At 41.5% G+C, this 24,456-nt stretch overlaps 3 protein-coding genes across 4 annotated transcripts in view; all 3 read right to left on the reverse strand.

The window, feature by feature from the left end:
* Positions 1 to 2,904: 2,904 nt before the first annotated feature.
* Positions 2,905 to 10,982, reverse strand: MYCBP (MYC binding protein). Its single transcript, XM_010347571.3, has 5 exons — positions 10,904 to 10,982; positions 10,640 to 10,712; positions 5,737 to 5,785; positions 4,966 to 5,095; positions 2,905 to 3,122 (listed from the first exon to the last, which is right to left on the reverse strand). Exons 1-5 carry the CDS (start codon positions 10,916 to 10,918, stop codon positions 3,078 to 3,080), a joined length of 312 nt encoding a protein of 103 aa, XP_010345873.2. The 5' UTR covers positions 10,919 to 10,982; the 3' UTR covers positions 2,905 to 3,077.
* Positions 10,983 to 11,485: 503 nt separating this feature from the next.
* Positions 11,486 to 23,639, reverse strand: GJA9 (gap junction protein alpha 9). The gene is made up of 3 exons (XM_074380557.1): positions 23,599 to 23,639; positions 18,767 to 18,807; positions 11,486 to 13,773 (listed from the first exon to the last, which is right to left on the reverse strand). Exon 3 carries the CDS (start codon positions 13,739 to 13,741, stop codon positions 12,191 to 12,193), a length of 1,551 nt encoding a protein of 516 aa, XP_074236658.1. The 5' UTR covers positions 13,742 to 13,773; positions 18,767 to 18,807; positions 23,599 to 23,639; the 3' UTR covers positions 11,486 to 12,190.
* Positions 19,653 to 24,456, reverse strand: part of RHBDL2 (rhomboid like 2) — a 58,872-nt gene continuing 54,068 nt past the window's right edge. For both annotated transcript variants that reach the window (XM_010347568.2, XM_074380558.1), the window contains exons 7-8: positions 23,599 to 23,660; positions 19,653 to 22,622 (exon numbers count right to left, since the gene is read on the reverse strand). In XM_010347568.2, coding sequence (XP_010345870.1) covers positions 22,443 to 22,622; positions 23,599 to 23,660 — 242 coding nt within the window. In that variant the 3' untranslated portion in view covers positions 19,653 to 22,442. The remainder of the gene's footprint in view (positions 22,623 to 23,598; positions 23,661 to 24,456) is intronic.

The following is a 24,456-nucleotide window of genomic DNA, read 5'->3' on the forward strand; positions in this document are numbered from 1 at the left end:
CCAGAAGTTAGAGGTAGGATGCACCCTTAGAGGTCATTTAGCTCAACCTGCCACCTAAAACAAAGCAACTCTGTAGTGTCTAATAGACATGCAGAATGCACTTAGTAGTTCGAAGGGAAGAGAGCTCACCACCTCGAAAGGCAGCCAACTCTACTGTGGTAAACCTTTGTTTAAACATTTATCATTCAAGCCAAACTACACTCCCTGAAGCTTACAATAGAAGAAAATAGTCCTCATCTTTTTCACGACTGCACTTCAAATACCAGATTGCAGTATTCATTACCCACCAAGTCTTCCCCATTCCTTGCTAAACATCCTCAGTTCTTCCAACCATTCTATGGTGCTGTTCAATACAACCGATACACTTGATAGACATGTTCTTCACCTGCACTGTCAAACACGTAGCCACTAGTCATATGATGACTGAGCACTAGAAATGTTGATAGTGTAACTGAGGAACTTAAATTTTTAACTGCCACTTGTAGCTAGTTCCTTATTGGAGAGCCCTGCCTTATACATTCAGATCCTCTATTGGTCACTCCTTATATGCATTCAAGCTTGTCAATATCCACCAAAGATCTGACTCCTACAAAGCAATACTAAACAACTTTCAGAATATTTAGCACCTAGACAGTATTTCTATTCGTGCTTTTCAGAATGGAAATTTTTTTTTAAGTATCCATAGGGTGGTTCACGTTGATAATCACTGGAATTAACAGTTTGTCAGCTATCCCAGTGCCTAAGTGTATAAGTGCATTTTTTAACCTAAATGTAAGACTTGGTATTTCAACTTTTTGATTTAGGTCCAGCAGTTTGGGTACTCCAGGTGGTTAATCATTTTAAGGCTTGTTTCTATATAGTCTTCCAACCAGACTTTCCAATTTGTGTCACTTACAGATTTGGCACTACTACCATCTGGTCTGTATATAATTCTTTACGGTTTGCAAGGCACTTTTACATCCATTGTATTTAATTTGATTCTTACAACAACCTTGTGAGATAGGCAAGATATGAAGTTGATATTTTGTAGCAGGAGCTTAACTGATGGGATCCATTTTCTCTTCAATGGAGCATCTTGTATATTATATTGTCTTCATCCAAATCCTTGACAGAAATGTTGATGAGGACCTCTAGAGGCTAGGCTGATCCTGAATTCTTAAATAGCACTGACTGGTACAGCAGTTTAAGCAAGTCAGTTTCACTTAAAAGTGCGATTATCCAACCTACATGTTGCCATTCTGTTCAAAAAAGACAGTACAAAAGACAGTCACAGTCACCTACCTTACTGACACAAATATTAATACTAATCCAATGAGTAAAAAGCACATGAGGATTGGCTGCCACAAAAAAATTTTGGCCTGTGTATACCAAGAAACTGTCATACCAACTAAAGAAGCCAAGTCTCTCTTCCAAAACCCTCATGGGGCTATGTTTTATTATAATGGTTTGTCACAGGTCCTAACCCACACTCTATTTGATTATATAAATGTCTCAATTAAGTCATTCCTCTTTATCACACCCAGCACTTAATCCACTGCTGCCCATGTAGGAGGCACTCAAATTGGTAAAAAAGAAAATCTATTCAAGCAAATGTTCTTCTGGCTCCCCTCCAAAAACAAACTTGTGACTAGAAGAGGCACCAGCCATTGCCACATTCCTGCTAACATGACTGATTTAAATGCCCTTATAATTGGCTTAGTCATAGTTAGTTAAACCAGTTTTCAATGGATCATTTTGTTTTCTATGTATGTTTTGACCAAAAACAAAGATAGGTTCTCTAACAATAGGGAGGTCTATCAGTAAGGAAAATAAGTGATCAATAAAACAAAACATCTGACTGTAGGTCTACCCAAAGAAAGGAAAAAGGACTAACAAACAAGAATATAGTGCTTTACCATTTACAAATCTTTCACATACATTCTCATTTGACCCTCACAACAACCCTGTGAGGTAGGCATCACGGATATTCTTCTCATTAAACAGATGAAGACGGTAAATCTCAGAGCAGTTCACTGATATGCCCAAGGCTCTACAGTTAGTGAGTGATTTGTATTAATATCAGTCTTTGGCCTAAAAATTCAGCACCCAACTTCCCCTCATACTTGCCCCACCTACATCACAATAATAAAATGAATAATAAAATGAATCCAGGGCTAGAAAAATACTTTGAGGGGGAAAAAAGCACTGTATAATTATACCTACAAACTATGATTTTCCACAATATATGGCTCATTCCTCTTCTCATCCCAGCTCGTGTGAACCCAGAGTTGTATATTGCCTCTGTTCTGTGCTCAGTAAGCAGATATGGCAGGCAGGGGGTACAGTATGATCCTGTTTAAAGTTACATAAATTACAATGAGGGTAACTGCTATTATTAGGCAAATTGAAAAACAGCAGAAAGGCCAGTGTGCAACTAGGACCCACTAAAGCTCAGAGCAAACCAATCCAAGATTATCAGACAAGCCGTGATTGCATAGAAGGAAAATGTGGTGTCAGAGTTCAAACTGGCACACACACACAGTTTTCTAAGGCAAAGTGGTGGCAAAGAAGAGTTGTGTGTTCCATGTTACACAAACAAGAGCAGAAGACTCATGAGAACCCGTACAAAAGCATCTTGTGTCACACAGATCCCGTACAAAAGCATCTTGTGTCACACAGATCTCTCCAGCTGCCTATAGGGAATATACACAACACTGTCACCTTCAAAGAATGACTGTACCTGTGTTCATATCCTGAACTACACCAAGGAATAGCTCCATGCTAAACTGCCTTGGCTAAAATACAACCAGTGCCATCATTCCTAATCAGACTAATAAACAGAATGTCTTTTAAGGTAATGAGTTAGATGGCTGTGTTTAGGTTTTTTCAGGATTTACTTTGGATTCTCCTGCTTTAAGACCCAAAGAAAGTTATATTGAGTTTTTATTGATGATTCTATGTGTTTTTAACAGAATGTGACAGGTGAATTAAACATATTAAAAGAGTTCTATAGCATCTGTTCAGAAAAGATTATATACTATACAAACTATTCAAGTCATACAAAACCATTTTTCATTGTCTTTCAACTGAGAAGAATCCTATTCAGCACGCTTCTCCTCCTGAGGTGGTTCATACTGAGCAAGCTACGGGGCAAAGACAGAGGAATTTAGGTGAATTTTATTCTAAATTGGGTAAAAAATAGCAGTAAAATAAGGTAACTATTACATTCAACTTAGTTATTAAGTCAGTAAATTGTATTAATATCAGTTTCTATGACTATCCATTTTAAATCATTCAGTGATTCAAGATTTAATGCAATCAAATCTAATGAAAGCCCTTTTCATATCAACCTTTAAAATTACTTTGAAACTAAAATTTCATTCCAGTTCATGACTGTACTGTTCAAATACTTGATATGCAATAAACTGTATCTTCCCAAGATTCATTTGCTGATAAGCTTTCTTCCTCTCCACCAAAAGTTTACTGAAGATACCCACTGAAAAGTAGATCGTTACGTGATGTCTTAATCTAGACAGCCAATAAACAACAATTAATGACTGAGTTAAAAGGTTCAAAAGAGTTAACTAGCATTTACCCATTGTGGAATCTTGGATAATTCAAAATAACTGCATTTTCTTTTACGCTAAGTGTGGTTCCTTGCAAGAACACTAGGCTAACATTAGGGTTCTGCCAACAACCTGTTGGATTTGAGGAGCTTATCAGACTTCACTGTGCTTTCCCTTCCTCACCTACATGGCAGTCCGTGTACTTGTTGCACTTATCTCACAAAGTCGCTGAGAAGATAAAATACATTAGGAGAAATACTTAGAGTAATGTAAAACATTGTGTGATTAAGAATGTGGTAAAACCTCCAAGACTCAGAGTTGACTAATTTGAAGTTTCTGAAAATTCTCACAGGAGTTTGAAAAAAGAAAAAAACTGGCTGGATGCAGTGGCTCATGCCTATAATCCCAACACTTTGGGAGGCCAACCCAGGAGGAATGCTTGAGCCCAGGAGTTTGAGACCAGCCTGGGCAACATAGTGGGACCCCATTTCTACAAAAAATGTAAAAATTAGCCGAGCATGGTGGCAAATGCCTGCAGTCCCAGCTACTCAGGAGGCAGAGGTGGGGGGACTGCTTGAGCCTGGTCAAGTCAAGGCTGCAGTGAGACGTGACTGCACCACTGCACACCAGCCTGGGTAACAGAATGATACCCTGTCTCAAAAAAAAAAAGAAAGAAAAAACTTTAGCAATAGATAATTAAAATTAAGTGCAAACAAATTTACAGAGGGCCACCACATATGTATGGCCTTGCAGACTATGAACTGTACAAATTCTAAGAGGTGCACTTTATAAAGCAGTGGCCCCATACTGGCCTGCTTAAAATCAACTGCTTAAGAACCTCAGAACTGTCCGTTTACTTATAAACAGTATTAACCAATATTCTTATCTTTTTGTTGATGCAGATTCCTAAGAACTTTTTTTTTTTTTCTGTGACAGTGTTTTGCTCCTGTTGCCCAGGCTGGAGTGCAGTGGCACGGTCTTGATTCACTGCAACCTCCACCTCCTGGGTTCAAGCAATTCTCCTGCCTCAGCCTCCCAAGTAGCTGGGATTACAAGTGCCTGCCACCACTCCCAGCTAATTTTCATATTTTTAGTAGAGATGGTGTTTCACCATTTTGGCCAGGCTGGTCTCGAACCCCTGACCTCAGATGATCTGCCCACCTCGGCCTTCCAAAGTGCTGGGATTATAGGCATGAGCCACCATGCCTGGCCAGAACCTCTTCTTGATCACACTTTGCTTGTCCTACTTACAGGTTGTATTGTGGTTTTCTAGACAGGGCTTAAGTTTGGCCTTACATTATAATTAATTCGAATTGATATTCACCCACCTCCCTACCCACCTCTCCATTTTAGTGAGGTTTTCATTGTGTAATTATTAGAGGTAAAATTATTTTAATATGAATTCTTTCTAAAAATTTACCTTTGCTTTCAGTTTTTTATTTTCTTCTACAATAGCTTCGTATTTCTCTTTCATTTCAGCCAGTTCTAGGCGAAGCAGCTCTATTTCTGGATTTTCTGGGGTAGCAGCTCCTAAGTGATGCTTTAAAAAACTATTATCAATGTTAAGAACTTACTTCTTAGGCTTGAATGAAACTAATAAAATAGCATAGAGTAGTATCAATATCCCTGACCAGAGTCACCCACTTTACCACCAGTATCTACCCAGAGATCACCATCCAAAAACTCAAGTGAAAATAACTTTCTCAATATTCAGAAGTATTTTAAAGGTTTTTTTTCTTTCACCGCCACCCCGAGTCAGAGTCTTGCTCTGTCGCCCAGAGCCAGAATACAATGGCGCAATCTCAGCTCACCTGCAACCTCTGCCTCCTGGGTTGAACAATTTTCCTGCCTCAGCCTCCCAAGTAGCTGGAATTATGGGCGCATGCCACCATGCATGGCTAATTTTTTTATTTCTTTTTTTGTTTTTCGCCTCCTCAACCCAGCTTTTCCCGACTCCAGGAAGAACCGGAAAGAGAAGGCCAATTTTTGTATTTCTAGTACAGAAGGGGTTTTACCACGTTGGCCAGGCTGGTCTCAAACTCCTGACCTCCTGATCCACCCTCCTCGGCCTCTTCAAGTGCTGGGATTACAAGTGTAAGCCACTGCACCCAGCCTAAAGGTTATTATCTATCTAAAAAAATTAAGAGTTTCAAAATAAAGCCTTTTTCTGACTTGAAAGATGAAAGGATACTCCAAAGCACTGTTAGGTTTCTCTGGTTCTTCATATAAGGCTACCAACACTGCAAATTAAAAAGCAGAAAAAGCAACAAATGAAGTCTTAAATTGGAATGGCTGAAATTATATTCCATTACCCAGTAAATATTAGGTGCCAACTATATGCTGAGCACATTGCAAAGACTATACAATGCTGAAGAAGACAGACAAGGTCCCTGTTCTCAACAAATTTACGGTCAAGTGTAAAAGATACGCAAGGAACTAGACAGAGGGTATCAAGCAGGAATACTGGATAGTGGGTTATGGTGGCACACTGGAAGAACACCTAACTAAGCCTAGGACATCAGGGAATGCTTCCTAAAGGAGGGCAAAGACCTGATACCTAGGAGTTGAGTGTTTCCGATAAAATGGGAAGGTCCAGGAGCAGGAAACAATGTATTGAGGAACTGAAAATTCAAGTATGGCTGGATTTGTGAGTAATGTGGCAGAAAAGGAAACTGGTAAGGTGGTCATGGCCACACTATGGAGGGTAATGCAAATTTGGTTGGCATATAATTAAACAGTTTCAAGAAGGGAGTGACAGGACCCATTCTTAGACCAGCTGGAGTGGGACAAAGATAAAGGCAGGAAGAACAGTTAAAAGGCTGATGTGGTAATCCAGTTTAAAAAGACAGCAACCTGCAGTAAAGTGATGGGAGTGATAGAACAGTGAGAAGAAAGAAATTCAAGAATTCAGGAAAGAATCAACGGGACTATGGTAATTACAGAAGAAGCTCTGAATTCAAAAACGGTCTTCAAGAATGAAGTTTGTTTTGCTAAATAACCATCAACCAAAAACTTTACCAGTAGTCAACATGCTCAAATCGACATTAAAATAAGATATACTTGAGTGGTTTCATATCCAGTCGCTCATATGAGCACTGCTTTGCTCTTCATCTATGGAACAAATTCCTCCTAGAATTTACTAGATAAAAATCTCTAAATCAGTGTTTAGACTTTTTGTGCATGGAACCCTTTGAAAAATCTAATAAAAGAGAAGTAACCACACACAAAAAATTGATAGATATCTAGCCCCAAGTCCTGTTATAAACCAACTTACATACTTCCCTTTTGTTCTTTCAGAGCTTAAAAAAATTAACAAAATAATATACAGTATGAAAAAAAATCAAATAACTATTTTTAACAATTTACGCTGAGTTCCGATGGTTACCTTTCATCTAAATACACTTAAGAGCACTGTTTTTTGAGAAAGGGAGCACTACACACTGGGGTCTGTTGGGGGGAAATAGGGGAGGGATGGCGGGGGGTGGGGAGTTGGGGAGAAAGAGCATGGGGAGAAACGCCAGATATAGGTGATGGGGAGGAAGGCAGCAAATCACACTGCCACATGTGTACCTATGCAACAATCTTGTATGTTATTCACATATACCCCAAAACCTAAAATGCAATTAGAAGAGAGAGAGAAATTCATGTATTTATACCACCGCTACCCTCTCCTCTCATCTCTCAATATTTCACAGAACTCTTTATTCTTTATTATCTTTTAATTTAAATTATATGCTCAAACTTCTGCTGCTCCATTAATTTCCACTTATCCCTATTAAATCCTTATTATTTTTTTTTTTAAAGACAGAGATTCGCTCTTGTGCCCAGCATGGAGTTTATGGCGCAATCTCGGCTCACTGTAACCTCTCCCTCCTGGGTTCAAGCGATACTCCTGCCTCAGCCTCCTGAGTAGCTGGAATTACAGGCATGCACCACCACGCTCAGCTAATTTTGTATTTTTAGTAGAGATACGGTTTCTCCATGTTGGTCAGGCTGGTCTCGAACTCAGACCTCAGGTGATCCACGTGCCTCGGCCTCCCAAAGTGCTGGGATTACAGGCGAGAGCCACTGCGCCCAGCCAAATCCTAATTTTATGAGACATGAATACTAATACTCCTCCTCTTATCCCCCCACCCCATTTCCTTCGGCTTCTAATTTCTGTCACTGGTACTTACAACGTTGATAATTGCAGAACATAATGTAAATGCTAAGTTTCCTGTGCTTTTCTATAGATGAAATGCACTCCCCTTTAATCAGATCCTCCCATCTCAGGCCCCCAAGTAGGTAAGAACTCTATACCCAATCATGCTCCCCTTTTGCCTTCACACCCAAGATTTTTAGAGGTTGATAGAGTGCTCAAAACAGCTAAAACGCTTCCGCTTCCACATGATTGATCATCTTTATCTTTAGCCATCCTTTCACAGTGTTTTATGTTACAAAGTTTTAACTCCTCTTAGAAATAAGCTGTAAAAAATATAGGCTAGACACGGTGGCTCATGCCTGAAATCCCAACACTTTGAGAGGCCAAGGCAGGATTGCTTCAGTCAGGAGTTTGAGATTAACCTGAATAACACCAAAACTCTACCCAAAAAAAAAGAAAATTAAAAATTAGTCAGGCATGGTGGTTCATACCTACAGTCCCAGCTACTTGGGGGCCTGAGATGGGAGGACTGCTTGAACCTGGAAGCTTGAGACTGCAATAAGCTGTGACTGTGCGACAACACTCCAATATGGGGGACAGAGACCTTGTCTCGATAAATATATATATATGTAAATTAAATTTGTGAGGCTGGGCACAGTGGGTCATGCCTGTAATATCAACACTTGGAGGGGCCAAGGCAGGAGGATCACTTGAGGCCAGGCATTCCTGGGTGACAGACTGAGACTCTCTCTCTTAAAAAAAAGTAAAAACAAATAGAACTGTGTAAAACACCTATGTTTGAAGCTGAAGGTCAAATTTTTAATAAATCACATCAAAACTATGTTGTCTGATGTTATTTAGAAGCCTGGAAATCTAAGGAGATTGAGAGGTTAAATTCCAGTGGAGTCCGGGTGAGGTGGCCCACACCTGTAATCCCAGCACTTTGGGAGGCTGAGGCAGGCGGATCACCTAAGGTCAGGAGTTCAAGATCAGCATAGCCCACATGGTGAAACCCCGTTTCTACTAAAAATACCAAAAAGTAGCTGGGCATGGTAACACATGCCTGTAATCCCAGCTACCTGGGAGGCTGAGGCAGGAGAATTGCTTGAACCCAGAGGCTACAGGTGAGCTGAGATCATGCCACTGCACTCCAGCCTGGGCAGCATCTTCTATGTAATCAGTTACCACCTACAACTGTCATTTTTCTGCCTTTTACCATTCAGTCTTTCACTTGCTCCATCCAACCACTCTGGCCTCCTTATACTTCCTGAAACTCCTGACATATATTGTTTCTTTCAAGTTTTTGCTCAAGTTACAAAAGAAAGGCCTCCTCACCACCACACTATAAAAATAACACACACATCACCACCTGTCACTTTTTTTTTTTTGAGACAAGGTCTTACTCTGTTGCCCAGTGGCACAATCACAACCCACTGCAGCCTTGACCTCCTGGGCTCAGGTGATTCTCTCACCTCAGCCTCCAGAGTAGCTAGACTGCAGACAAGCACCATGCCAAGCAATTTTTTTTTTTTTTTTTTAAAGAGACGGGGTTTTGCCATGTTGCCCAGGCTGGTCTTAAACTCCTGAGCTCAAGAGATACACCCACCTCAGCCTCCCAAAGTGCTGAGATTACAGGCATGAGCAGTGCCTGGCCTCACCTGTTCCTCTTTATCCCCCTAACTCTTCTATATTTTTATCTGTAACACTTACCACTGGCTGACACTACAATTTATGTATTTGTCTCCCTCAACTGGGACATAAGCTTATGAGACCAGAGACTTTTATCGTCCCCTGCTGTATCTCCAGTGGGCAAAACAAAGGCCTGAGTAAAATGATTAAATAAAAGAAACGAACTTTGGAGTTTTTAGAGGGAATGACATTTAAAGCATCTGTGACACTTCCAGAGACAACACTGCACAGTGCTTTCACAGAGCAGTCCCTTAATATTTGTTGAAGTTTATTTGCAAACAGGTAACCTATTATCCGAATGTGGAATAGGTAGCAATTCAAAATTACTAGCCCATGGGAATTAAAAGACCGCCTTCTGCTAAGACCCAGGAGTTATGCTCCTAGAATTTTCCCCTAAACTTTGCTTCTGTCCAAAGAGCAGTTACCAATTTATTTCCCACACTTCCCAAACTTCCTAGGTCCTCATCCCTGCCAACAATTCCATACTACACCCTTGAAAATCCCAGAGTTGAGTGACACGTAGCAGACATTCAAATTACTGCTAGGCTAATGAAGTAAACGGTACCCTACTCCTTGGAATCCTGTTTCCAACACTTTACTCATCTACTTACTTAGATCTTGAAGCAACGATGGAAGATTCGGTAGTATTAACAGTAAGCTTTCATTTTTAAAAAGTGAAAACAATGTAACCATTTTGATGCGCCCTCGAGCTCTTTAAACTGTAATTCTCCTTTTGAAATATACACAAAATAAGAATGGACACAGACTAAGGAATGGGGGTTGAAAAGCCACAGCCAAATTAGCTATGAATCGCCTACTTTGGGGATTAGGTTCATTCAGCTACTTCATGGCCCACTTTCAAATTCGGTCATTTTTCCAGTTGCTCTTTGTTGGAGGGAAAATGTTTCTTAACAAGATTATGAGGACTCCACAAAAACCGTAAGGTGGGAGGAATTGGGATCTGAAGGTCTTTGGCAAGCACGTCCATGCGGCTGCTCGAGGCAAAGCAACGGAAGTTGGAGAGTTTGCAACAGCTGCAAGAGTTTCATTCCCGGTGCGGAGAAGGGTAGCGTGGCTAGGCTACCCACCCCCCGGGCGGCGTCCAGCAGCCAGGGCCCTGCCGAACCCCGAAGCCCACCTCGCTGGACCCTGGACGGCTCCCACCTGTTTCCCCTCCTTCCCCACGCTACGGCCCGCTGGGGAACGAGGCAGCGCCAGGGAGCCAGATGAGGGCACAAGGTACCATCTCCTAGCCCAGGCTCACCCTTGGTCAGCGTGTCCAGCACCCCAGACTTCTCCAAGTACCTCCGGAACTGCTCACGCTTCGAGTCGGCGGCCTGAGGAGACACCGGGGGTCAGTGGCCAGAGCCTGGGGGCCGAGCAGGAAGAAGGCGCTGGGAGTCCGGCAACCCCGCTACCTCCGGCCCACCCCGCACCCAAACCTGCGCGCGCGACCCCACTCCCACCCAGAGCCGACCAGCGGCTTGCTACCGCCCGCATTCCCCCAGCCACGCCGCGCCCCCCTCACTTTGTAATGGGCCATAGTGACAGCGGCAGCGGCGTAGCTGGCGCCGGAGACCGCGACTGGCGGGCTGGGAGCAGCACTGCTCATGCGCGGAAGGGGGCGCGCGCCTGCGCACTTGCGAACCACGGGCCGGGATCGCCGGGGTGTGGCCTGTTTTCATGGCTACCAGGACGCTCTGCATCCTCCGTAGCGGGCTGAGCCAAGGGAGGCTGCGTAAGCCCGCCCCTCTGGCTGTTGGAGCCGCAACTCTTCCTCTTCCGGTCGCCGCAGCTTTCCGTTTTCTTTGCGAAAGGCGAGGTTTTTGTATCTCTGTCCAGGTGATCGGCCTGGCGTCCGGAGGCGGTGCCCGGGAGCATTGGGACTGTTGCGGGAGGAAGGATATCCGCACGGTGGTAGCGAACGCATCTTTCTTATCTGGGACCTCGGAAGTCGTAGCGACCCATAGGTTCTGGGCTTCTTGGCTCTCGTCCTGAGAAAGTGCTCACAACTTTGCAATAGCTGAGGAAGGTGTTTAGAATCGTATATTTTGGCCCCAGCTTTTATCTTTAGAGTCACCTTGAGCTGTGGCTGACTTGATGCGGGCCTCTGAACAGTAACGAGCTGGCAGTAGTTAGTGAGCGTTTATTGTGTGCCAGGCACTGTAGAAAACACAGGTATTTTAAATGTTAATCCTCACAACACCCCTGTAGTGTGGGTACTGTTAATAAAGCGGAGAGGTTAGATGTCCAGTGAGTAGAGAGAGCCGAGTCCAATCCGGCAGTGAATCACGATGCTATCAACTGGTGAAAGCAAGCCACGGATCTTTTAAAGATTTTATTTACTAGGTAGCAACATATGATTATACTCAAGATACATCAGGATCCGATCTAGAAGGAAACTACATGATTGTGTTCTGAGGGCAAACAAAATTAACCCAGTGTTCAAAGATAAAGGATTCATAACTAAAAGGTGGAATTATATAGCTCAAGAGCCATTTCCTAAGGCTGTGGTCTCTTCAAAGAGAAAACCTGATCAAACCATTTAGCCTCAATTCTGAACATATGATTTTCCCAAAATCAGTTACACACATTCGAAAGGACATCATTAAAAAATCCGGATCTGGCAGCTTTATGTCTTTGAATTTAGAACTGTTTCGTCACGATCTAAAACCAGCTGTTTCTCCCTTGCTGAAATGAGTTTGCAGTTGTCTCTCTTAACAGCTGGTTTTTAGAGCGGCCCTTATCTATTTTGTCTGCCACCACTAGGCTAATTCTCTGATAATATATAAAATGTCTAAAAGCCAACTGCTGTTCAGATCTGAAGATCTGTGGGAACCCGCCTACTAATGAGATTGTTCCTTAGGGACACTACGTGATTTGGAGGACAAACAGTAGGATTATTACAGGTTCTGACCAACCCTGGCTCAAAGGACAGCTCTCCCAAAGCATCAGCAATATTTGGAATGTCAGTTGATTGAGACTCTCCTTGTGAAGGAGAAAGGGTTCTGACTGTGCCCTCTCTGAACTGGCCTTTGAGGTTACCTTTAGGAGGTGACCCCCGGTTTTCATCTTCTGTAGAAAAAGCCCATGTAGCCCTAAGCCACCGGGGTTTCCGGTCGCAGTTAGCTGGCAAGGAAAAAGCTGTTTGGGGTGACTGCCTCCTGTAGTTCTCTCCATCTATAGCAACACCTGGAATAGAACAGTGACCTCTAGAGTGGTGGCTCCTTTTGCTGTCTTTGCCTTCGGTTTCTCTTTTTTCCCTTAGCTGGTTACCATTAACAACTTTTCCAAATCTTTTATCAGTGTCTTTGTTATTATTTGAGCTGATGTGTTGAAAATGACTACAGCTAGTACTAAGTGTGCAAATCTCATTAGAAAGTATAGTTTCCTGTTCATCCAAAATGCATTTCTCATGATTTACACTGTGATTGTCAGGATTTGGCTGAAACACAGAAGATGAATTAAAACGAGGGTACACTGCAGCGTGTGTTTGCTTTTCCACTAACAGATCATGATCAGGGGCAGAAGGGAGTCGCTTCAGTGAATTTGCAGACGTGCTCTGATATTTGGCTACATTTTCTTTTGCCTTGTTTGCATAGAATTCATTATGTTCCTTCTTCAACTTGTATTTTCCCGAAAGCCCTCTTTTAATCTTTTTAAAACCTAGGTGGAAAATTTCTAGAACGTTTAAGAAAAGTGAAATAGTGGCTATAGATTGCATAAATAATAGGAATATTGTCTTTTCTGTTGGTCTTGAGACAAAACAATCGATTATATTTGGACACGGGTGGCCATGGCACTTAAATAGAGGCTCTAAGTGAAATCCATATAAAAGGTACTGTCCAATCATGAACCCAACCTCAACCACAGAGCGAGTGAAAATGTGTATCACGTAAGTGCAAAGCAAGGTTCCTCTGAGCGGAGCTTTATTTAGTTTCCTTTTCTCCAGCTGACAAAGCTCTTGCTCCAATCTTCTCCGATCCCTAGGCATTTCAAACTCCACCTCCTCCAGTTCTACTCTTAACTGAGCTTTCATCCTTTGCCTCTCCTTCTCTAGAACTCTCAGTCGGTACAATGCATGGCCCATGTATACCAGAGATGGTGAAGACACAAGTATCACCTGCAGAACCCAGTATCTAATGAGGGAGATAGGAAAGGCCTGGTCATAGCAGACATTTCTGCAGCCTGGTTGTTCTGTATTGCAGATGAAGCCAGACTGCTCATCATTCCAGACATCTTCAGCTGCTACACCCAGAACAAGCATTCGAAAGATGAACAGGACGGTGAGCCAGATCTTTCCAATCATAGTGGAGTGGATGTGAACTTCTTCCAGAGTATCTCCAAGGAGATTCCAGTCCCCCATGTTTATTTAGTTAGCCATTGTAGCTCTGATCCCTATCAAATGAGAGGCAGATAAATTCTTCCGTTCTGAAGGGAGCACTATTTCTTAAAGCAAACCTATGGTGAAAATATAACAGTGCATCACTTTTTCCATATGCTGGTTGCTTTGCTTCTTCCCTAGATAGCAGTAGAGTTTTTTGTTTGTTTGTTGAGATAGTCTCCCTGTGTTGCCCAGGCTGGAGTACAGTGTTGCAACCACAGCTCACTGCGGCCTCAACCTCCCAGGCTGAATCGATCCTCCCACCTCAGCCTCACGAATAGCTGGGACTATAGCTGTGTGCCACTACACCCAGATAATTTTTGTATTTTTTGTAGAGACAAGCTCTTACTATATTGCTGTGGCTAATCTTAAACTCCTAGACTCAAGTGATCCTCCTGCCTTGACCTCATGATCCTCCCGCCTCAGCCTCCCAAAGTGTGGGGATTACAGGTATGGGCCACCACACCTGGCCAAAGTGTTAATCTATTACCAATAATATATTTAGATGTCAGGAATTTAAAATTACATATATTTAGACATCACAATACAATGAAAAAAAAAATGATACCTGGAGAAGGAGTGTATATATTCTCTATTAAGAATATAGGCCGGGGCTGGGCACGGTGGCTCACGCCTGAAATCCCAGCACTTTGGGAGGCCGAGGTGGGTGGATCATGAGGTCAAGAGATCAAGACCATCCTGGCCAACATGGTGAAACTTCGTCTCTACTAAAAGTACAAAAATTAGCTGGGCGTGGTGCTGTTCACTTGTACTCCCAGCTACTCAGGAGGCTGAGGCACGAGAATCGCTCGAACCCAGCAGGCGGAGGTTGCAGTGAGCTGAGATTGCACCACTGCACTCCAGCCTGGCGACAGAGCAAGACTGTCCCCCAAAAAAAGAATATAATTTTAAGCTGTGCACATTGGCTCACGCTTGTAATCCCAACACTTTGGGAGGCGGAGGTGGGCAGATCATTTGAGATCAGGAGTTCAAGACCAGCCTGACCAATGTGGTGAAACCACACCTCTACTAAAAATACAAAAATTAGCTAGGAGTGGTGGTGGGTACCTGTAGTCCCAGCTACTCAGGAGGCTGAGGCAGGAGAATCACTTGAACCTGGGAAGCAGAGATTGCAGTCAGCTGAGATCACCCCGCTGCACTCCAGACTGGGCGACAGAGCAAGATACTGTCTCAAAAAAAAATAAATAAATATATATATATATATATATATATATATATATATACACACACACACACACATACATATATACACACATGTATATATAATATAATTGTAGGCCGTGTACATTGGCTCATGCCTGTAATCCCAGCACTTTGAGCCAATGTACAGATCATCTGAGGTCAGTAGTTCGAGACCAGCCTGGCCAACGTGGTGAAACCTCGTCTCTACCAAAAATACAAAAATTAGCCAGGTGTGGTGGCAGGTGCCTTTAATCCCAGCTACTCTCGAGGCTGAGGCAGGAGAATCACGTGAACCTGGGAGGCAGAGGTTGCAGTGAGCAGAGATTGTGCCACTGCACCCCAGCCTAGGCAAAAGAACAAGACCCGATCTCAAAAAATATATATATATATGTATAAGTATATATGTGTAAACATACACATACATATATATATAATTGTAGGCTGAGCACAGTGGCTCATGCCTGTGATCCTAGCATTTTGGGAGGCTGAGGTGAGAGAATTGCTTGAGGCTAAGAGTTCAGGATCAACCTGGTCAATATTATTGAGACCCCATCTCTTTAAAAAAAAAATTAAAATTAAAAAATATGTATAATTGTAGGATTCCTTATCAGAGAGAAGTCATCTTACTTAGCTGAAGTTTATTATTATTGTGGTTGTTTTGGGGCGTTTTTTTGTTTTGTTTTGTTTTTTGAGACGGAGTCTTGCCCTATCGCTTAGGCTGCAGTGCAGTGACACAATCTTGGCTCACTGCAACCTCTGCCTCCTGGATTCAAGCAGTTCTCCTGCCTCAGCCTCCCTGGTAGCTGGGATACAGGCATGTGCCAACACACCTAGCTAATTTTTGTATTTTTAGTAGAGATGAGGTTTCACCATGTTGGCCAGGCTGGTCTCTAACTCCTTACCTCAGGTGATCCACCTGCCTCAGCCTCCCAAAGTGCTGGGATTACGGGCACAAGCCACGCCTGGCCTATTGTTTTTTAACTGAGAACTTTTGGAATGGTTTCTAAAACTGCTGACTTGATCTTAACCTTATTTATTAAGATTATTTGATATAAAAGTTATAAGCAAAGTCAATGACTTTTTTTTCAGATAGAGTCTCACTCTGTCACCCAGGCTGGAATGCAGTGGCGCAATCTTGGCTCACTGCAACTTCTGCCTCCCAGGTTCAAGCAATTCTCCTGCCTCAGCGTCCCCAGTAGCTGGGATTACAGGCATGGCCACCACGCCTGACTAATTTTTGTATTTTTAGTAGAGACAGGGTTTCACCACGTTGGCCAGGTTGGTCTCGATCTCCTGACCTCATGATCCGCCTGCCTCCCAAAGTGCAGGGATTACAGATGTGAGCCACGGTGCCCGGCCAAAAAGTGAGTGATTTTTAAATCTCATTTATACACACAGGGAAATGAATATGCTTCACTTGATAATTCAGTAAGATACAGCATTTAATGAAACCAGAGGAAATCGATCTGGCTCTCATAGGAATTTAGATTAGTTTTTTCATCCAAATTGAGAGGAATTTTGTTTCTTCCTGGCAGTTGATGAGCAGTTTCAGAACTTCATCTCAGTAATATCTATGAATATGTATAAAGTTCTTATTGTGCTTTTGCTATGACAAATTTTTATAATTATTTTTAAGACAGTCTCACTCTGTTGCCCAGACTGGAGTGCAGTGGCAGAATCTTGACTGGCTGCAACCTCTGCCTCCCAGGTTCAAGCTATTCTCTTGCCTCAGCCTCCTGAGTAGCTGGTACTACAGGCACATGCCACCATGCTCAGCTTATTTTTGTATTGTTAGTAGAGACAGGTTTCACCGTGTTGGCCAGGCTGGTCTTGAACTCCTGACCTCAGGGGATCCACCCGCCTCAGCCTCCCAAAGTGCTGGGATTACAGGCATGAGCCACTACGCCCAACCTGGAGTTCATTTTAACATGACAACAATTTACAAAATTTGGGCTGCAAGTGGTGGCTCACACCTGTAATCCCAGCACTTTGGGAGGCTGAGGCGGGTGGATCACCTGAGGTCAGGAGTTCAAGACAAGTCTGGTCAACATGGTGAAATCCCTCTACTAAAAATACAAAAATTATCCAGGTGTGGTGGTGGACACCTGTAGTCCCAGCTACTCAGGAGGCCAAGACAGGAGAATAGCCTGAACACGGGAGGTGGAGGTTGCAGTGAGCCAAGATTTCACCTTTGCACTCCAGCCTGGGTAACAGAGCAAGACTATCTTGAATAATATAATAATAGCATACTCTGACCCAGCAACCCAAAGCACTTTAAAATGTAAGCAAGTATCATTTATGGTTCATAAGTAATAATAATACATGTAAGCAAAGATGTAATTCATGTTGTTGTCATAAGCTAAAAACATAAATATCAATACAAGAAAAACTGGTTAAATAATGGAATACATCCACAATGTGCAACCAGTAGAAATGATAAGCATACACAAAAAGACATTTGATACTTCATTTCAGTGAAATTGATGTTATAAAATAGAATAATATGGCCCCATGATTATAAATTTAGTTATATTTACAGATGTATACAAAAAAGTCTAGAAGGATATTCATGAAAATATTAACTGTTATTAGTTCTGGATGTTGGGATTACAAATTCCTTAATGTGTTGTAATTGTATGTATTTTAATTTTTTACTATGAACATTTTACTTTTATAATTAGAAAAAGAAATAAAAGATTTTTTTCGTAAAGGACAACACCATAGCATTTCCTGACTGGAGTAGTATTATTTAGCTACAAATTAAAGCTTTCATAGCAAATGACATAAACACTAGTATACATAGATAAAGTACCATAGAATTCAAAAGCAAAAGATAAAAACATTTCAAACAACTCTTAATAAGCTAAAACAGAGAGATTAACACAAACCTGTCTTAGTTTAGGTAAATCTGAGAAGCAAACCATGTTTAGAAGTTACAGCATGGCCGTCTTCAATTTATTTTCTGAGTTTGTTCCTTTGCAGGTATAGAACAGATTCAGTTCAGTTCAGTGTAGTGAGTTAGTCATCCATCAACTAAAATCCCTTTCCCTTTCTGCTCCTCCTTGCTTCTGAAACAGCACTGTCCAATAGAACTTTCTGCAACAATGGAAATATTCTATCTGTGCTGTCCAATCAGGTAGCCAATAGCCACATGTAGCTATTGAACACTTGAAATACGGTTTGTGTATCAGAGCAATTGAAGTTTTAATTTTAAATAATTTTAATAAAAACTTAAAGAGCTACACTTTCCTAGTGGCTGCTTTATTGGACAGCACAGATGAAGAATGCTTCTAATATTCCTAATAACACATTGTAGTCTAGAAGACTAAAGTTATAAGCCCCAAATTAAGCTGAGTGAATGATTCCTCTATATTGCAGAGATGTCAAATTTAAAATGACAGGAGGTATTTGGGTACTGTTTGTACTGTGACTTTTGCCATTGGGGAAATCCAATAAACTGTCATTGTTTTTGTGTAATAAGCCATGTTTCTAGAACCAAAAAAGTCTTTCTTATTAGATAATAGCTTCTTGGTCATCTGCCTTAATAAATGGGTCATGTCCAATTTCATAGATAAATCCTGATTCTCATGTTCTGTTAACAATTACATTGTATTTTAGGTCATTAAAGCTCTCTTCAGAGCTAGTGATCTGGCGGGTATGTATTATCTGAATTACATATTATGTGTAACACATAAATTATTAATAAACTTGAAAATTTCTCAACCTTGTAGTCAGAGAATACATATTTAAGTGAAATATTACTTTTTAACTATCAAAATGCAAAAATTTCAAGATTTATAATACCTTCTTTTGGCAAAGTAGGAAGACACCGTTATTCTCATATCCTGTAGGTAAGAATATAAATGGATACAGCTATTTAAAAGGCAGTTGAAGCATATCAAAATTAGTCTAGCATTTCTGCTTGTGGATACTTGAAACATTCATTCAACATACGCACTCAGAGACACACTGCATGTGCTAGGATGTTCACATAGCACTGTTGGTAATTATACAAAATCAGCAACAATTTGAGTGTTCAACAGAGGAATGGTTAACTATAGTACATCTATATTATTCAGAGAATAAAGAGCACTATGAACTAATAGAGAAAGCTCCCTAGGTCATGTTGTAAAGCAGGATTTTACCCTGTTAAAATCTACATTTGATCAAAATATCTAATTAAAAATACTCAGACTGGGTGTGGAGGATCACATCTGTAATCCTAGCACTTTGGGAGGCCGAGACAACGTGGATCACCTGAAGTCAGGAGTTCAAGATCAGCCTGGCCAGCATGGTGAAACCTGTCTCTATTAAAAATACCAAAAATTAGCTGAGCATGGTGACACATGCCTGTAATCCCAACTACCCTGGAGGCTAAGGCAGGAGAATCGCTTGAACCTAGGAGGCAGAGGTTGCAGTGAGCCAAGATAGCACCACTGCACTCCGGCCTGCATGACAGAGTGAGATCCTGTCTCAAGAAAAAAAAATAAAAAATATATATATATATATACTTTTATATATATACATGTGTTTATATATACTTATATATATACATAATGTGTATATATATACTTATATATATACATAATGTGTGTATATATATATACACACACATATATATATATATATATATATATATATACACACACATATATAAAGCTAAAATAGATTAACACAAACTTTTCCTAGTTTCAATAAATCTGAGAAGCAAATCATGCTTAGGGGAAGTTATACCATGAACACCTCTAATTTGTTCTTTGAATTTGTCCCTTTGGGGATTCAGTAGAGCAGATTCAGTGCAGTTCAAAACAGTGGATGAATTGGCCATCAACTATTTCCCTTTTCTGCTCATCCTATATAGAAAAAGGTCTGCAAGGATACACACCATACTGTTGTGACCACTGATGATGGTCATCACTAGGGGAAAACAGGAGGTTTGATGTGAGAAGGTAAAAGGAGATTTTTTTTTTAAGGCGGGGTCTCACTCTGTCACCCAGGCTGGAGGGCAGTGGCATGATCATAGCTCACTGTAACCTTAAACTCCTGGGTTCCAGTGATCCTCCCACCTCAGCCTCTGGAGTAGCTAGAACTACAGGCAAGCACCACCACACCTGGCTATTTTTTACTTTTTACGGAGATCTTGAATGTTACCCAGGCTGTTCTCAAACTCTTAGGCTCAAGCAGTCCTTCCATCTTGGCCTCCCAAAGTGCTGAGATTATAGGCATGAGTTACTGCACCTGGCTGAGATTTTCTTTTAACTTCTTGTTTGAATCTTTCTTTAACCAAGAACACACTCATAAGGCCAGGCAGGCATGGTGGCTCACACCTGTAATCCCCACACTTTGGGAGGCCGAGGTGGGCGGATCACTTGAGGTCAGGAGTCCAAGACCATCCTGGCCAAATGGTGAAACACCGTCTCTACAAAAAATATAAAAATTAGCCAAGCTTGGTGGTGGGCACCTGTTATCCCAGCTACTCAGGAGGCTCAGACAGGAGAATTGCTTGAACCTGGCAGGTGGAGGTTGCAGTGAACCAAGATCGTGCCACTGCACTCCAGCCTGGGCAACAGAGCAAGACTTCATGTAAAAAGAATATATACATATGGCCAGGTTTGGTGGTGGCATGCATCTGTAATCCCAGCTACTGGAGAGGCTTATGTAGGAGAATCCCTTGAACTCAGGAGGCAAAGATTGCAATAAGCCAAGATCGGGCCACTGCACTCTAGCCTGGGAGACAGAGCAAGACTCCATCTCAATAAATAAATAAATAACACTCATATTTCCACGTTCATACTTAACTTTTTAAACAAATTTCTGATCAGTTTTTCTAAAAATAAGTAGTAAATTTTCTCACCATATCTAAGTGTATATGCCCCTTTCAGAATACAGTAATGTGTTTAGATGGATGTTTAATAAATATGTTGATGATAAAAGAAAAAATTATATTTCCTGTGTTCAGATGACTTAACACTACCATTTCTAAAGCATAATAAACCACAGTCTGAATTCTATAGAGGAAAAGGACACAGGCTTCTCAGCTTTCAGGTATGACATTTTAGCTTTTGCAAATAAATTCCTACACACTCTTAGAGGAACCATGAGCCACACGAAGGATGACAGTCTGATCACAGGTGAGAATCTGAAGTCTTGGTATATAGTGTGCCCCAGAAAGCCAGTGCCAGGTTCCCTGGGATCTTAGATACAGTATCAGAATCTTAAACTAGCAGTCCAGAAAATCTGCAGTCTTCTTCTGTGAGGTATTTCCACCGTTCATGATGTACCCCACATAGGTATTTGTTCCTGGACTCCTATGATGCTCTTATTTTTCAGTATTTGTGGGGCACAGCATTGTGGGACCTATAGGGAAGACTACAGGTTTCCAAATCATTTTCTATGTTTAAATTCTGCCCCTCTCAGACAAGTACTTAATTCTTTAAGGGTTTCTTTAAGGGATTCTTTAAGATTACTCTAAGACGCAGAGTAATATCTACCTTTCTGGGTGGTTGACAACATTATCAATAAAGTATGTAAAACACCTCAAACAGTAGTGATCTATCTCCTCAAACAGTGACCTATTTTAAAGTGATTATCAGGAGTCTGACAGGTATAAAAAAGTTTTTATTATCAGCATTGTACAGTTTTCATAGATTTTATCAAGCGTTCTCCAAAATATATCTCCAAGAGAGTAAGTCTGTTTTATAGGATACCATATGCCTGAGGAAGACCCAATCTCTAGGGCGTTTTTTTGTTTTGTTTTTGTTTTTTTGAGACGGAGTGTCGCTGTGTCACCCAGGCTGAAGTGCAGTGATGTGATCTCAGCTCACTGCAACCTTTGCCTCCCGGGTTCAAGCAATTCTTCTGCCTCAGCCTCCCAAGTAGCTGGAACTACAGGCACATGCCATCACGCCCAGCTAACTTTTGTATTTTTTTATATTTATTTATTCATTCATTTTTGAGACAAAGTTTTACCCTGTTGCCCAGGCTGGAGTGCAATGGGGCAATCTCAGCTCACCGCAAACTCTGCCTCCCAGGTTCAAGCGATTCTCCTGCCTCGGCCTCCCAAGTAGCTGGGATTATAGACACGTGCCACCATGCCCGGCTAATTTTGTATTTTTAGTAGAGATGGGGGTTTCTCCATGTTGGTCAGGCTAGTCTTGAACTCCCAACCTCAGGTGATCCGCCCACCTCGGCCTCCCAAAGTGCTGGGATTAAAGGTGTGAGCCACCGCGGCTGGCCCCCATCTCTAGTTTTTACTACCCTTCTTTTCTCTCTTCTTCCCTTTCTACATTCAGAAGCCCCTTCCTTAAATCCTAAGATCCTTTTGTAGGCAGTCCTTGAAACTGATTAATTTAATGCTGTTTTGTCCTCTATATAAAATTGTTAGCCTTTGCTGAGACTTCTCTGTTTCTTCACAGGGTTTTCCCTTTTTTTTCTTCCTCCAGATGGCTCTTTTTATTAGTTGGCTTATAATAGGGGCAGGTCAGTTTGCTGGAGATAGAAAAACGTTGAAAAACACAGCAAACAAGACACAAGCTAAATAAGCAGCGATTGCTATCCAAAACCTTGGATCTTTCAGCAGTGCTTTATCAAAGCAGCTAAACACCGTGTAGCCGATGGACATTCCAGCAAATCCACCTGCAATGTGAGCTGCAAAAGACACCTTTGGAGATAAGGGAGGGAAATGGAAATAAGTGAAGACAATGCTAATTGTGTATTTCAGTTGCATCTTTCTTATTCAAACACAAATACCATCACAGTCAAACAAGGGTCTTAAAGGTCTAGAGAACTAGGGGGTAAGGCAAAAGAGACACAAAACTTCATATGCACAGAGAGAAGGAGATACTCGGAAACATACAAAGCTTAAAAATGTCGTTTTTCACCCATTCTCTGAGTACAAAAGACAGAGAAATTGCTTCTCATTCTTCATCATCATTGCATTTAAAATAATTCTACATAATGCCAACTAAGAGAACAGTTGCGTTTCCATGAAGCATCTCTGTAGCAGCATAATCTGATCCCACATACATGGGATGTCATAATTAAAACAAAAGTAATAATATACACACAAACACCCAAACAGAAACTACTCAATTCAAAGACAAATCCTGGCAAAGCTGGAAATTTTTGTCAATTTTCTTTATTATGCATTTAATTTCCCAAATTTTCATCGCTGTTTTCCAATCTGCTTGTTTGTTTTGTTTTGTTTTTTGAAATGAGGTCTCCACTCTGTCACCCACACTGGAGTGCAGTGGCATGATCACAGCTCACTACAGACTCGACCTCTGGGACTCAAGCAATCCTCCCATCTCAGCTCCCCAAGTAACTGGGACTACAGGCACACACCATCATGCCTGGCTAAACCAATCTGCTTTTTATTCTAAGTGGACAGGAAAATCCAATCTCTCCTTTTTTGGAATAGCTACCAACATGGCAGGTGCGGTGAAGAAGAACCAGTGATCAGGGCTATGAGAGAGTTAAGCTGAAGGACAATTCAAAAGTCTGATTTCCTTAAAAATTATCTTCACTTCCAAATGGAAATTTGGCTGTCCTAAATCACAGCGTTGTAACCCCTATTTGGTAACCCTTTTTGACAATAAGCACATTTCTATTTTTAAAAAGAAAGAAACTGAACTCACCGGAGGCCCATTTTCAGGAACAAAGCACCTTCTATAGAGAGCAAATCCCATGTCCGACACAACTAGAAGGAAAAACACCCTGATAAAGGCTCTGAATCTCCACAATAGTACACCAAATGTTTTTGGTTCCCCTCTAATCGTAATAATACTAGGTATCATTTATTGAGACTTACTCTGCCCCATGTGCTGTTCTAAAAGCTCTTTTAAGTCATTAATCCTCATAACGACCTTATGAAGTAGGAACCATCATTATTCCATTTTACAGATTTATTCATCCAACAAGCATTCATTGTCCTCTATGTGTCAGGCATATTCTAGGTGGTAGAGAGGCAGCAATGGACAGATCTGACAGCCCTGCCTCATGGAGCTGACAGTAAAACAGTATGTCAAATGGTGCTAAGTGCTGTGGAGAAAATACAAAGAGAGGAAGAAGAACTGAGGTTGCCAGATGTTGCATGTGATTTTCAATAGGGGTGTCAAGGATGATCTCTCTGAGAATATGACACTGGACAGCGGTAAGGGTACAAGTCATGCTGCTATTCAACACAAGAGTGTTTCAGAGAGAGGGAAAAGTCCCGAAGCAGGAATGTGCCTGGTGTGTTTGAGAAATACCAAAGCAGTTAAGCTGGCTAGATCAGTGGTTTTCACAGTGGTTTTTACCAAGACCACCAGCATCAGCTTCACCTGGAAACTTACTAGAAATGAAAACTTAGACCCACCCCAGACCTATTGAACCAGAAACATTGAAGGTGGAACTCAGCTTTCTATGGAGTTAGGTCTTTGTTTTTGTTTTCAGAAGGTGAGTTGTACACTCCTTAGCAGATTCCAACTTCCGCGGCTGTGTTTTCCAACCACCAA

The sequence above is a fragment of the Saimiri boliviensis genome, chromosome 11 (assembly GCF_048565385.1).
Source record: "Saimiri boliviensis isolate mSaiBol1 chromosome 11, mSaiBol1.pri, whole genome shotgun sequence".
Lineage (NCBI taxonomy): Eukaryota > Metazoa > Chordata > Mammalia > Primates > Cebidae > Saimiri > Saimiri boliviensis.

Excerpts from the sequence above, each read along its gene's own strand:
- MYCBP (XM_010347571.3), bottom strand. Across the intron at positions 5,786-10,639 it reads GCTGGACACGCTGACCAAGG|TGTTGGTAGCCTTATATGAA; the intron begins GTGAGCCTGGGC and ends TTTAATTTGCAG. Across the intron at positions 5,096-5,736 it reads AAACCTAACAGTGCTTTGGA|TTTTTTAAAGCATCACTTAG; the intron begins GTATCCTTTCAT and ends CATTGATAATAG.
- GJA9 (XM_074380557.1), bottom strand. The coding sequence starts at position 13,741 with ATGGGGGACTGGAATCTCCTTGGAGATACTCTGGAAGAAGTTCACATC.